Source organism: Poecilia latipinna, unplaced genomic scaffold (genome assembly GCF_001443285.1).
Source record: "Poecilia latipinna isolate Pla-1442-1.1 unplaced genomic scaffold, P_latipinna-1.0 Scaffold1286, whole genome shotgun sequence".
Classification (NCBI taxonomy): Eukaryota; Metazoa; Chordata; class Actinopteri; order Cyprinodontiformes; family Poeciliidae; genus Poecilia; species Poecilia latipinna.
Window position 1 is genome coordinate 79026 of NW_015113902.1, and position 13294 is coordinate 92319.

Consider the following 13294-nt stretch of genomic DNA (forward strand, 5'->3'; position numbering starts at 1 on the left):
TGTGTTCAGCTGGAACTCTTTAACTAAATGTTTGATGTGTGTCATACCTGAGCAGTATGCCGAATGTGTGGGGCATTTCTCCTGTACTCAGCAATATCTTGCTAAGCTTTGTGCTGCCGTCCTCATGCTGGGAATTTTGAATGCATTTAATGCTTTTTATATAAGCACAGTTTGCGGTCATCCTCCTCACTGTGATGTAAGCATCAGATTCTGCTGAACATCATAGTTCTCAGATTAGAAACTGAAGGATTGTAAAGTGGCTCTGCTCTTCTCGCTCCCACAGACTGAGCCGCTGCTGCCGCTTCTGCCGCTTCTGCCGCTGCTGCCGCTGCTGCCGCTGCTGCCGCTGCTGCGCCGCTCTGCCGCTGCTGCTGCGTATGGGCTCGAGGCGTACAAGATACAACGTTCAGGATCGCGTTGTGTTCAACTGTTTTTTTTTTTTTTTCCAGTTCCATAACATTGTCTAAACAGCACAGACTTAAATTTTCTTTTCAAAACCCTAAAGTTCGCTAATTTTAAAAACAGTTGCCAGAATGGAAAACAGAACCCTACTTTTATTATTTTCTTAAACGAGTCTCTGCGAAATGACACTTTCCAAATATAACTCAGAGGCATCTCTGTGACATTCCTCCAAAGGCTACAAGGATAAAGTTAGCTTCTGAGGAAACATTAGAGCCCTGGAGGCTCTGAGGCCTCTAGCAAGTTGGAGGCCGAGCCCAGAGCACTAAACAAGGAGTGGGAGCATGTACGGAAATACGAGGGAATTAAAACAAATCAAACTGAGAAAATGTAAAACTTTAAAGAACATCAGGTGAGGTGATTAGGTAAAGACAAAAGGAAAAATAATTTTCATCTCCTTATAAATATAATTTTTAGGGGGGGTGGAAGTTTGTTTTCTTTTCTTTTTTTGCATTGGTTTGCATACTGGTTTCAGTATCCTGAAGCTGTATCCTCCTGTATACTGGAACCATACAATTGGTTCCAGTATTCAGGATAATACATTACACATACTGTTTTATCTCAGTTTAAGGTTACACCAAAAACAAGCAACAACAAAAAACTTATAACAAACTACAACTTTGCCCATAAACACAGAAAACCTATTGAAAACTTATTTCTGCACTCCTGAAATGGTTTACAATAGAAATATCCTTTATTGTTCCAGACAGGAGCATCGAGTTATGTCACAAAGTGTTTAAAATATAAAACAAACATTAATAATAATAATAATAATAATAATAATAATAATAATAATAATAATAATAATATAGCAGACAGTACTATATTTTAATGTAACAATACCTGCAGTTACATATGAAAATATTTATATTATGAATCCATCCGAACCTGCCATGACTGACTGAATTAAGGTGTTAAAAGAGGTTATTGTATAATGGAAATGATGATCATTTCCTAATGTTTTTACACATAAAGTCTTTTTCAGTGACATTAAAATAGGATTATATAACTACATTGAGAGAAGGTTGGCTGCTCTAAACGCACTTTTGAGACTTTCATATTTATACAAAAGAGCTGCAGGGCATTGTGTAAATCTGGACACAGGTGACGTGGAGCATTACTGGAAAGGCAGACTGGAACTGGATTTCTAACCCAAATAAGCTTTAATAGTTTGATTTCATAATAAAGCTTTGGCTGTTGAATTATTTAATACATATCGTACCTCCTTTATATTCAGCTGAAGAAGGTCGTCCATTTTTAAACTGACACTTACTGGACAGTTTAAACAGTTTCTCTTATTTTACATCAAAACATATCACAGATGTAAACTTCATGGGCTTAGATTAACCTTAACTTGACTGAATTTATGTGGGTAACTAGTTGAGGTATTTATTTAATTTCCAGCAGAGCAGATCAGTCCTGTAGTAGGTCTGTTTTTAGTCATTGCTACTTCACTTCTCCATCCATCCTCCTTTGGTCTGTACCTGCTGCATCAGGGAGGGTGGAGCCTTTCTCCAGGGGTGATTGGACGAGAGGCCTGGTCCACTCTGGACAGGTCACCAGAACAACAAAGGACAACACGAAGACAACCAGGGCAAGCTGCATCTTTTTAGACTGTGGGATGAAGCCAGAGTGACTGCAGTAAACCAAGGCATGCTTTGGAAGAACATGCAGCTCCATGCAGAAACATTCAGGACTGCCCCCCTTCATGTTATTTCAAAGTAAAAATAAAATAATTGTGACATTTAAAAAAAGACCAAACATACCAGGTGTTTTCTTCCACATTTGATTTTATTATATGAAGTGTTTGATTTTGTGTGTTTTCCTGTGTGTACGGAACCAAAGACATGACGTTTCTGTGGTGAACCTGAACCTCCACTCTTCTCCCCTCCCTCCCTCCAGACTACAACAACAGTGCAAAATCTCCCTCTCAGTCTCTGACACATTACATGTCTTGCAGAAAGACTCCCCCCGAGTCACACTAACTCTTAGCTGTGAGATGAACATTAATCGCCGGCTTCGACTGGCACATAAGACACGTGGAGTACATGTAAACAGAAAGACGAGCAGCAACGAACAATTAGGAGGACTCGAACATCTTCTTCCTATCGGCCTTGTCCTCGATGTTCTTACGCCAGTCACCCACTGCTTCTGCTGGCTGTGAAGCACAGAAACATCTTTTTCTAATTGCAATATACATGTCTACAAAAACATTACAGACATAAGAACAGGGATAATAGTTTTTTGTGTTTTACGAAGAGTGAAATTTTGATAAAAACTTGTGTCTCACCTCCTCTTTGACCTCCTTCTTGACCTGCTTCAGGTTGGCCCTCAGGTCCATGTTGACCGTGTGTTTGGAGCCCAGCAGAGCCTTCAGCATGGCGTCGGCGGACATACGCACCTTCTTCAGGGCGGGCTTCTTCACTCCAACCAGGTCCACCACTTTGATTTTTAGGTCTTCAATCTACGAGTAAAAATGACACTTGATTTTTCTTTTCTTTAGACTTTTGTTGTGTATTTGTGGTCTCATGTGACCCACCTCTTTGTCTGCCTTTTGGACTTTGGCCTCAATGTCGTACCTTTCCTCATCTATCTTATCTATGGCAGCATGGATCTTCTTGCAGAGCTCCTGTTGATACAAAATCAGAATAACATATAATATAATAACAGTGACGTTCACTTAAACCTGAGAGGTGTTAAGTACCTGGCCTGTTTTATGTCAAATCTAAAGAAAAATAAAATCTCCTGTAATGAAGGAAGTTCCGCTGCTGAGCTCATGTTAGAGTGTGGACCTGCTTACTTGTATTGATTTCTACATTACAACCACCTCTTTAGCTTGTGTTTGTGTTAAGACGTTCTAACTAATCCTACAACTTTCATAAGCACTGTAATACTTTCAATAAGTGCCATATTTTATGTGGTTCTGTGTCTTAAAATGGAGTCATGTTATAAATTCAGCATGCTTGTACAACATGTAACCAGGATATTTGATTGTCTTCATCTGTCAAATTCTGATTTGTTAGTGAATATAGATGGAAAAACAGAAAAACTAAAAAGAAATGGGCTGGCAAAGATTTTGTTGTAAAAACTGGATATCTGTGTTCTTTCATTCCACCAACATGTTGCCATGATTCATAGTTACATCTACTTATGGAAACTCTAAGTCCATTACCTCTGGGCTTTTGTTGTTCAGAGGTCGGAATCTGAACTTCCTTAAACACGAACAATCAAGAAACCTTTGTGGTACATCTAAGAGTCTTTCTGGACTCTTAGATGTACCATATCTAAGAGTCCAGAGTCCACAAAGGTACTCTTAGATGTACCTTTGTGGCACATCTAAGAGTCCAGAAAGACTCTGAGATTTACCACAAAGGTACATCTTCTACCTTTGTTCTTCTCTCAGTTCTTTACCTTCAGCAAATGTTGCCCTTTTTTATTCTTCAATGGCTGGACTTACTTCCTACCCATATTTCAGACCTATGGGAATCTTAGGTCTGGAAATATCTTCATTCAAATTAGTTTATGTTTGTGACTGGTGTCTCACCATGAGCGTAGCCTGATCTCCACTCGTGTCTGGAGGAGGACAGTTCTCAGCCATGTAGGCCTCTTTGGCCTCTTCTCTCTCCTTCCTTTCCTTCTCCAGCCAAGTCTGAGCAACCTGCAGAACCAGGCTCTGCAGAAGGAAACAACACCAAGCACACAATTTAGTTTTATTTCTTCTGCCATCCTAATTTATCTAGAGCTGTAAATTGAAATATGGGATACAGTAGACCAGTGTTATAATTATTTTGCTTTTATTAATTAACTGTATACAAGTTGTAGATTTCCTAACTACTGAGGCAGCAGACTTGTGAGACTGCGTGTACGCACACGTGTGTGTGTGTGTGTGTGTGTGTGTGTGTGTGTGTGTGTGTGTCTGTGTCTGTGTCTGTGTATGTATGTTTGATACCTTTAGATGGTGCCGACGGCTGGATGTCATCTTTTTCCTGTTTGGACAGATTTCTCATAGTTACAATGTCACTGTTGAGGAAAAACTGAAACTTTCCAAAATGCATTTTCTTAAAAAAAAAAAAAAACCCACAAAAACTGTGAAATATATGATCAGTTTAACTTTTTGGGTAGGGACTGCAAACTGAAAACAGTCATCAGAGAAGACTTTTTGACTTACTCAGACATCTTGATGGCGTTTGTAGTTCACAATCTGCATCAAAACACACATGAATTACAGGAAATGTATGAGTGTGTTTGATCTATGCTGTTGGAGCCAAGCACATCAGCTGTCTGAGATCAGCATGACGGACACTGATGCACTGCAGAATTTGTAACGTAACGAGATCTGAGGCCGCAGCTGAGAAACAGCAACATAGACGGAACTAAACTGGGAAGGTCCAGCTAGGGTGTCACTTCTTTTTCAGACACCATCCGATCATGTGAAATCATTCTGTACAGCAATGCCAGTCGGCGAGGGTCCAATGTGTCGCTTTTATGTCCAATTAATGGAATATCCATGACGATGAAAAGGAGACGTTTTACTGATCCAATGAGGTTGCAGTACATTTTTCTATCAGCATGTTGGGAAAAATGTTTTAAGTGAAAAGAACTATCCAAATGTTTATTACTATTATTCTTGTTATTTTTTTAAATGGGTACAAGTGCATTTTATTTAAAATTTAGCTGAAGTATCGAACACGAAATGCATTATTTTTAGGAACATTAAGTAAACAGAATCTGAATTTTTACATTTGAGTCTAAAAGCAAGAAAGACAAAAATCAATCTGCTAAATTAATCAGAATTTCCTCAATGTCAACTAACAGGGTTGAAGAAAAATGTCAGTGAGAAAAACATACATGTTGATGAACTTTGACATCAACCCCAAAAACCACAGCCTTGTTTTAATGAAGGGCTTATATAATCAAAACATTATCTTTTGAAAACAATAATAATAATAAAACTGTCCTGATAGACAAACATCATTTAAAAGAAATACAAGCAGAACAGGTATAAAAAGTTTCAGGCACACACTTAATCCTGCTGAGCTGCAAACTGATTTTGAAACACATGAAGGTAAAAGATGAAGTCTGAAGAAAGCTGCATGTGTCCTACAAGCACAGCGAGCGAGAGTTTAGGGAGTCAGAATTGGTCAAAGGTAAAGCAGCCTGAAATGATGTCACCTAAAGACACGGCTCTGCTTCACATTTTCTGGCTTCCCGATTAAAGTAAAGGATGCTGCTCTCAAAAAGGCTGGAGAAAGTAAAAAAAAATGGAAGAGTTCTCACCTATTGAGAGAGAGGGAAGGAGGACAAGACACACTTGTTGGAAGAAAAGCGGACACTGCCAAAGCCACGGACAGAGAAAAATGAAATACGTATATATGGTGGCCTGAGATGCCTCAGCAGAATGCTGAGAACCTCTTTATGGAAATGAATTTCAAAGTCAGACCAATGGCCCTGCGAGCTCCTGAAATACACCCTGCCCAGCCCCACTGCAAGATGCCCCCGTCTTCCTACTGAGCTCACGGCTCCTTCCACCAAGTTTACTGTCAATGGATAATTAGACATTACTCACAAAGAAACCTTCAGATATAAGAAGAGTGAATTGTTGCTTCTATGTAAGTGAGCAGAGTAAACTAGCTAACTGGCTAATTACTCGTTTGTCTGGTGGCTGTTGAAGACAAGCCAACATCAGTGTTAGTGAGTATCAGTCCATGCTGTCTCCCAGTGCTTGTACCTCCACCACATTCAGGTCCCAATGCTAATCTGTCAAATTAGATTTCCCTAAGCTGTATAATCCCCTTTTTGCAACCCAATATTGTGATGTAGAAACCTGAAACTTGGCCTTTGGGAGCCTTCAGGTCTCGTGTTCCTAACTAAACATCGCCATGTGCCCCTCACGTTCCATAACACTTAAAGTATCTGTGGTGTTTCCTCAGTGCTGCCCAGTCTGAACAAAAGCATCTTCCCAAACCACAAAGATCCCTTCAATCCACAGAGACAAAGGCATGTTGTACTGACACAGTGAGAGAATCCCCATGTTCAATGGTTAGGGGTTCCAAAAGAGGCTTGTTAGGATTGGTAATATGGTTACAGTTCATGTAATTTACCTTTTACTGGAAATGATCAGAGTAAATCCTACATTCTGTTATTCTTCAATAATCATCACTGTATCAGTTTGAATGATGTGATCTATCAAGTAAATAAAAGCAGCAACAAACAAAATAACTCATATTTCAAAACATTTATTTCTACTGCTTTCATGAAAACTGGTACATTCTGATGTGATGTTTCTCAGCAAACAGTTATACTCTCACAGTGTGTGCTCATTGACAATTAGAAAAGCAAGACAGAGTGCCCCGCCTTGGGCCCTGAACGCCTCCAGGGGACACAGAGGTGCACTCAGTCAGTCAGACCTGTCTCCCTGCTATCATCCGCCACAGTCCTGAAGAGTTTTAGGAAGACTCAAACATCTTCTTCCTGTCGGCCTTGTCCTCAATGTTCTTACGCCAGTCGCCGATCGCCTCTGTTGGCTGGATCAAACAACAAGAATTGTTAATACACAAAACTGACAAAACACGTCTAGTGCTTGAAACAAGTAAGAACTTAACAGATTTCTGTGAAATGAAAAAAATCTCCATTGAATTCTGTACAGTTTCTTGGCTGGAAAAGTCTTGTGTTGTTTACTGTAAAATATGTCATGTACTACTTTAAAAAAACAGTATGATTATTACTCTTGATTTGTTATTAGTTGAAAAAAGGAGGTTTGTACATAAAGTGCAACACGAAGCTAAGGCGTTAAAGCAAAGTCTATTAGTAGTCACAGCTGTTTGGTAAAAGCTGAAGATGCAAAACAGTGAAAACCTGATGCCAGATGTCTTTGTTAGAGCTTTGAGCCTCACCTCCTCTTTGGTCTCCTTCTTGACCTGCTTCAGGTTGGCCCTCAGGTCCATGTTGACCGTGTGTTTGGAGCCCAGCAGAGCCTTCAGCATGGCGTCAGCAGACATGCGCACCTTCTTCAGGGCGGGCTTCTTCACTCCAGCCAGATCCACCACCTTCAGTTTCAGATCTTCAATCTGGGGCCAGAGAAACAATTATTCATATAATAAACTAAGACTACATGTTAGTAACATCTTTACCAAAGAATGCCATGTTCAACACTTAAAATGTAGAGGTAATACATGCTGCCTAAGGTTACACATTGTTAGAAACCGTTGTCACTTCCTGACAGAGGTTTGTGTTTACATCAACCTGTAGCGTGATGCTCTGTACATCTGCCTAATGTTTTTGTTGTTGTAGGAGCTTCTGTACCTGAACTGCTGTGACGAAGTTGTACCAAGTCGTACCGCTGCAGTCAATAGAAAAATTCAACTGCCTAAGTACTAAGGTCTTTCTGAGACAGTTTTAGGCAAAAAAAATGCCAAAATTCGCATAGGAACATAAAGACAAAACCTTAAATAACATGAGTAGGCAGTTTATCAGCAAAAAAACAACAACAAAAAAACAAAAAAAAAAAGTTGATTTGGGGGTAAGTTTCACTGTGTGTGTGTGTGTGGGTGTGTGTGTGTGCAGGTTGTTTTTTTCTGCGTGTCTCTATGTTGCCCTGTGATGAACTAAATACCAGTCTGTGATTTACGTCTCCTCTTACCCAATTTCTGCCAGAGATAAGCGCCAGTTCCTTAGAGCAGGTTATAGTTTCTTTAGTGCTCAAAGTATATGGTGAACAGCTGACTACAATATTAGGGTATCAAACTATTAGTTTCTTACAGTATTATGGTGTTACAGTCTTAGGGTGTTTTTTTTTCCCAACAGGAGACTTTCTCTTTGGGGTAACTCATATTTCTGACTTGAGTTTATCTCTCTCTACACAGATGTAAACATAAAAGAGCAATAAAAGAGGAACTTTTATCAGTGGAAACAAGCAGTTTCCCCTGATAAGACGACTTGTAGCAAAACATGAAAAGCACATGAGGCAATAAAAATACAGTGTCTCTAGCACTTCCTACAATCTATGGCATATTCTGCCTTCCAAGCCACTGCAAGTCTTCAGCTCCCAAAAAATGCTCATTGACAAAGGTCTGTGTGCAAATGCTCATCCTCCCGTCTCTCTTTCACTTTCACAACCAGCACAAGCCTAGAGATGTCCCCTTGTTCTAACACAGCTCCAGCTATGAAGGCCTTTGAAGGCTATGAAGGCCTTTGAGGGACAGAACTGGCCTGCTGAGCTAGCACAGAGGTTAACCCTTCAACAGCAGGAAGTGACCAGATTCCTTCTTCACAAAGACGACCGACTGACACACAGACTGTGACCACCATGCTTCCTGTCGTTAGCAAAACAAATTAGAACGACTAGAAATAAATTCAAAAGATTGTGAAAATAAGACACTGAATAGCATTAGCACAAATCACACAGCTGAGCATTACACAAAGACCTAAAGCTCAAGTTAACGTGTTGATTTCAGTTCATGTTGGTCACATCTCTTTACCATTTTATTCAATGGAAGAAGTTGTGCTTTTGACAGTCACACCAAATAACCTTAATTTGTTTAACTTTGCACATATTAACATTGTCTTTCCCACAAAGCAGAACCATTCTCCAAAAGAGATTAAAATATCCAACTTTTCAGCAGACTCATTGTTCTATGTATGAAACTAATGATCCAGTCTTATAGTATAGACTCAGAGTATTATATGCAGCATGTTGCATTTGTTTCACACCCAACCCTTGAACAAATTCAATAAATCAGAATATTTGTCCTGGTAATCTGTTTGTCAAATTAGCAGTACCTTTTGAAAATAATAAACTTTAAGCAGTTATTAAACATACTTTTCATTAAACCCATATTTATGTTTTTGAAAATATTTTTTATTGTTATAATGTAATATTCTGATTTTGAATGTTGTGTTTTTATGACTTGCAAATGAAAAATCATCATAATTCAGAAAAATAAAGGCTTTCATACATCCACCTATAAGTGATAAAGTTTCTGAAATAAATGGACTTGTCAGTATTCTAATCTTTTGAATGGGTCTGTACACCCAAAACAAGTTAAAACATATCAGTTGAAGAGCTTCTGAATAGTTACTGAATGAAAATTATTAAATGTGCTAAAAGGAAGGGATTTGTGCTTGTTAGAGTGTGTTTGGAGTCTTTTAATAACTCAGTAATATGCAAACCCATGAAAAGAAAATAATAAGCACATTTTTTCATTGACAATTTGACAAACCTTACAGCAACCTCTACTGGAGTTAAGAATGACAAGGACAAAGAGAAATGACAGTTCTGTGAGGTTTTTAGTCAAATCTCCCTAAACCTAGTTAGAACTGATTGTACATCTACATTGTTGCATTTTTTTTCTTTAATTGCAGTTGTATTTTCTTAACTGAAATCTCAGGTGTCAGTGCATTCTCATTGGTGAGTTGTGGAGTGTCTGTCCACTGTTTTTTTTTTCTCTCCCTGCACAGAACAGATAGAAATTAATACACATGAGCACTCTATGAATCTATGTACAATGTGTGAAATTTGTATTGAAAACATGAACTGGAAATCAAATTAATGGTTTTTGAATATTGGCTTTGAAATGTTTTTAATATATCTGCATCTTTAAGGTTTCCAGAGTTTTGCTCTTGATTGTCTCTCACCTCTTTGTCAGCCTTCTGAACTTTGGCTTCTGCATCATATCTCGCCTCATCAATCTTGTCAATGGCAGCATGGAGTTGCTTGCAGATTTCCTGTGGATTCACAGAAACAATGCATATTTTCAGCAACTTATAAATGCCATAACTAGATTTAATCTGTTATGACAGTTATCTATGACAAAACTATTGAGGTGGTTAGGGCCTGTTCCTGGGCGGCCAGGATGAGGGCCTCTGTGCTGTCCTTGAGTCCAGCTTTTTAGAATTCTTTGTGAAACTCTTTGTACTGTTTTATGGATAAAGGAACTAATAAAAACACCATAAAGATATAATGTAAGAAGGCCTCGAGCCTGAAGGTCATTACATTTACAGATATTCACCCACCATATCTGTCTTCATGTACATGGAGACTTTAAAAAAATGTTATCTGCTCAAAATTCTTACATTTTTGGAGACAAGAGAATGGCAAGGGAGTTTGGGAGTTTGATTCCTAACATGATTCCAGACTCCTAACATGATTCCAGACTCTTAAGGTCTCTAAATCAGATCAGCATCTATTGTCCTAAATATAAGCGCTGCCTTGCTCAGTTTTCTGCTCTCCACTCACTCTCTTGCTATATGATTCAAGCTCCTTTGGTTATTTCCATAAATGTTTAAGGGTGATCTTTGACCTCTTGTTCAAAGATCTGCCCTTTGCTTCAAGTGACATTCCAGACTAAAATGTTCTGAAACATATTTTTCCCATTTAGGGACACAGGAAAGTTCATTGTTTAAGCTTTAAAAACATAACATTGGAAAACACATTTAATTTGGAAAAAAATATAAAATACCTTATAGGTTTCCTTTTCCAAACAGAGTCAAAAATGTTGTCATTAGTGGACCAGTTGTCTGTTACCTGGGATAAATCCCTTTTTAAAGATGCAGTCTCTGAGTTAGACTAAGTGTCAGAAGAAACCTCTCTGGATTCAGTGTGTTTCGCTCTCACCGTGAGGTCTCCACTGAGGTCAGGCGGTGGGCAGTTCTCAGCAAGGTAGGCTTCTTTAGCAGCTGCAATTGACTTCTTCTCCTCCTCGAGCCATTTGGTAGCAATCTGCAGCATCAGGCTCTGTAGAAACAGACCTGAATCAGTCAAAGGAACTGTCCTAACACTTTTTTTCTCCCAATACAAAAAAGTTAAATTCAGACCTTCAGTTGATGCCTGCGGCTCGATGTCATTTTCTTTCCCCTGAAGTTGAGGACAAACAACTAATTAGGTATCAATTGCTATTATTATTTCTTTTTTGAAAATATTGTCAGTTGATGTTACATACTAAACGATATGCCAGTCACTACAGCGACACAGTGACAGGAGACAGGTGGGTCTTTGGTCTTTTACAGCGTGGTTAACAGAAATGTACAGAACGGGTTTCAACTAAGCTGGTTGGTTATTCTCGCTTACACACTTAATGCTAAGCTACCTGCTCTTGAAAGTCCTAACAGCAGAAAACCGACACACAGACAAAACTGTGTTGGGGAAAAAAAAAAAAAACAAGTTGGGGAAAAAAAAGGTACTTGGCAAAACAAAAGTTAAATTTGCAGCTAAATGCATTGTTTTTTATGTCTAATAATACTGTAATCTATAACACATTCATTTGAGTTTCATTTAGCAGTTGAATTTTACCTATGATGACAAAATCACTCATCAGAATGTTTAAACAGAGTTTGTATATTTTAAAAACTAAGAATAAGACATTTACAGGCGTGTAAAGAGAAATGAATCAGCAAGAAAAGGAATCCAAAGTTTCTAACAGCAGGAGCAACTGGCAACTGGTTTTAAATAAAAACGGCTTCACCCTACTTACATTATAGATATCTCATATTAGTTTACAACTTGACATATTAGTTACTAAAGATGTTTCTAATTATATTTTAATGAGACAAAATACCTCTCTGAGATATCTTTACTCTCATTCTGACTATATAAATATCAGATTTTCCTATAAGTTGTATGGAAGTTTCAATTCAAAATATCTGTAATGAATTACTGAAACATATATTTCAGATATCAACACTTAAATTATAATTAATCACAAAGTAAATTTTTAAGTGCAGTGTGTGTATATTTTTTTTCTTCTTTTTTTTACATTTACACAGTTTGAGTTCTCCTCATATCCTGCAGTGCTGAACTCTTTCTAAATTGTTGCATTTTCTTTCAATTTTTTGCTGGACACACAAAATTCTGCAGGCAACTGTTTTTGTAGCTCAGTGGCAGCATAAGGGGTCATGCAGTTCTTAATTCAGATATCTAAAATTCTCATTTTGACAAATCTTAATTGCATTTGAGAAATCTTGAATCATAGTGATGTGTGACCCGGTGACATCATTAGAGAAATCTTCAACTAACTGAAGATGTTCTGAATAATTTGTAATTCAAGTCAGATTTTTAGTTAGAATGTGAATGCAGATGTCTCAAATGATCATTTAGGTTAAAATGTAACTGAAGAATTTTTACATATCTAGAAAATGTTCACAGATAGTCAGGAAAAAAAAAAACAAAAAAAAAAAAAACTATTTTATGTTAAGACAGCCTGCCACACAGCTAAGGCTGAAATGGAATCCCAACAATTTGCACCATATAGATTGGTATATCTTGTATACCAATTAATCAATCATATATATATATATATATATATATATATATATATATATATATATATATATATCAATTAATCAGTTGCCATCTTAAGATAACAAATGACACGTTTTAAGGAAGGCTGGGGAAGATATAGACAGAAGTCAAAGCTGTCAAAGAACCTTTATGAAACCTGTTCTTTAGTTTTGATAAAGAAAAAATCAGATTTTGATGCATTGGATTTATTTAGAGAATTCAAATCTGAATGATCCTGGGATAAGAACATAAAATATCAACAGAAGCATCTGGAGTTTAATACTTACTCAGACATCTTGGCTGTGCTTGATCTTCACACCCTGTTCAGACAGAGAAAACAGTTTTACGGACACAAATTCTGCTTGTTATTGATTAGGTAATCATTACAGGTCTGCAGGGAAGAGAACATGTTTTAGAATAAATATAATCAAGCTCTCAAAGCAGCCAGTTTTAGCTGAGTGGGGCCTCAGTCACTGTGCTAAACAGCTGGGCCTATGGAAGACGTATCGCCTGAGACTGAACTGGTAACAGTGAGCCGAAGGTCTGAGCACAAATAGACAC

General features: G+C 37.9%; 2 protein-coding genes across 2 annotated transcripts; both read right to left on the reverse strand.

Moving 5' to 3' along the window:
- Nucleotides 1–2501: 2501 nt before the first annotated feature.
- LOC106961296 (troponin I, fast skeletal muscle-like) lies at nucleotides 2502–5818 on the reverse strand. Its single transcript, XM_015054921.1, has 7 exons — nucleotides 5737–5818; nucleotides 4628–4660; nucleotides 4409–4445; nucleotides 4004–4132; nucleotides 2999–3088; nucleotides 2750–2923; nucleotides 2502–2617 (listed from the first exon to the last, which is right to left on the reverse strand). Exons 2-7 carry the CDS (start codon nucleotides 4633–4635, stop codon nucleotides 2540–2542), a joined length of 516 nt encoding a protein of 171 aa, XP_014910407.1. The 5' UTR covers nucleotides 4636–4660; nucleotides 5737–5818; the 3' UTR covers nucleotides 2502–2539.
- An 861-nt stretch (nucleotides 5819–6679) lies between these two features.
- Nucleotides 6680–13043, reverse strand: LOC106961298 (troponin I, fast skeletal muscle-like). Its single transcript, XM_015054924.1, has 6 exons — nucleotides 13021–13043; nucleotides 11272–11311; nucleotides 11072–11191; nucleotides 10093–10182; nucleotides 7353–7526; nucleotides 6680–6983 (listed from the first exon to the last, which is right to left on the reverse strand). The coding sequence occupies exons 1-6, from the start codon at nucleotides 13026–13028 to the stop codon at nucleotides 6906–6908; spliced, it is 510 nt and encodes a 169-aa protein (XP_014910410.1). The 5' UTR covers nucleotides 13029–13043; the 3' UTR covers nucleotides 6680–6905.
- Nucleotides 13044–13294: the final 251 nt, after the last annotated feature.

Bases quoted from the DNA above. Each gene is read 5' to 3' on its own strand.
- LOC106961296 (XM_015054921.1), bottom strand. The intron at 3,089-4,003 runs GTGAGACACCAG...TTGTATCAACAG, and splicing joins GAGATCAGGCTACGCTCATG to GAGCTCTGCAAGAAGATCCA. The intron at 2,924-2,998 runs GTGGGTCACATG...TTTTACTCGTAG, and splicing joins TCCAAAAGGCAGACAAAGAG to ATTGAAGACCTAAAAATCAA.
- LOC106961298 (XM_015054924.1), bottom strand. The intron at 10,183-11,071 runs GTGAGAGCGAAA...GTGAATCCACAG, and splicing joins ACCTCAGTGGAGACCTCACG to GAAATCTGCAAGCAACTCCA. The intron at 6,984-7,352 runs GTGAGGCTCAAA...TGTTTGATCCAG, and splicing joins AGAAGGAGACCAAAGAGGAG to CCAACAGAGGCGATCGGCGA.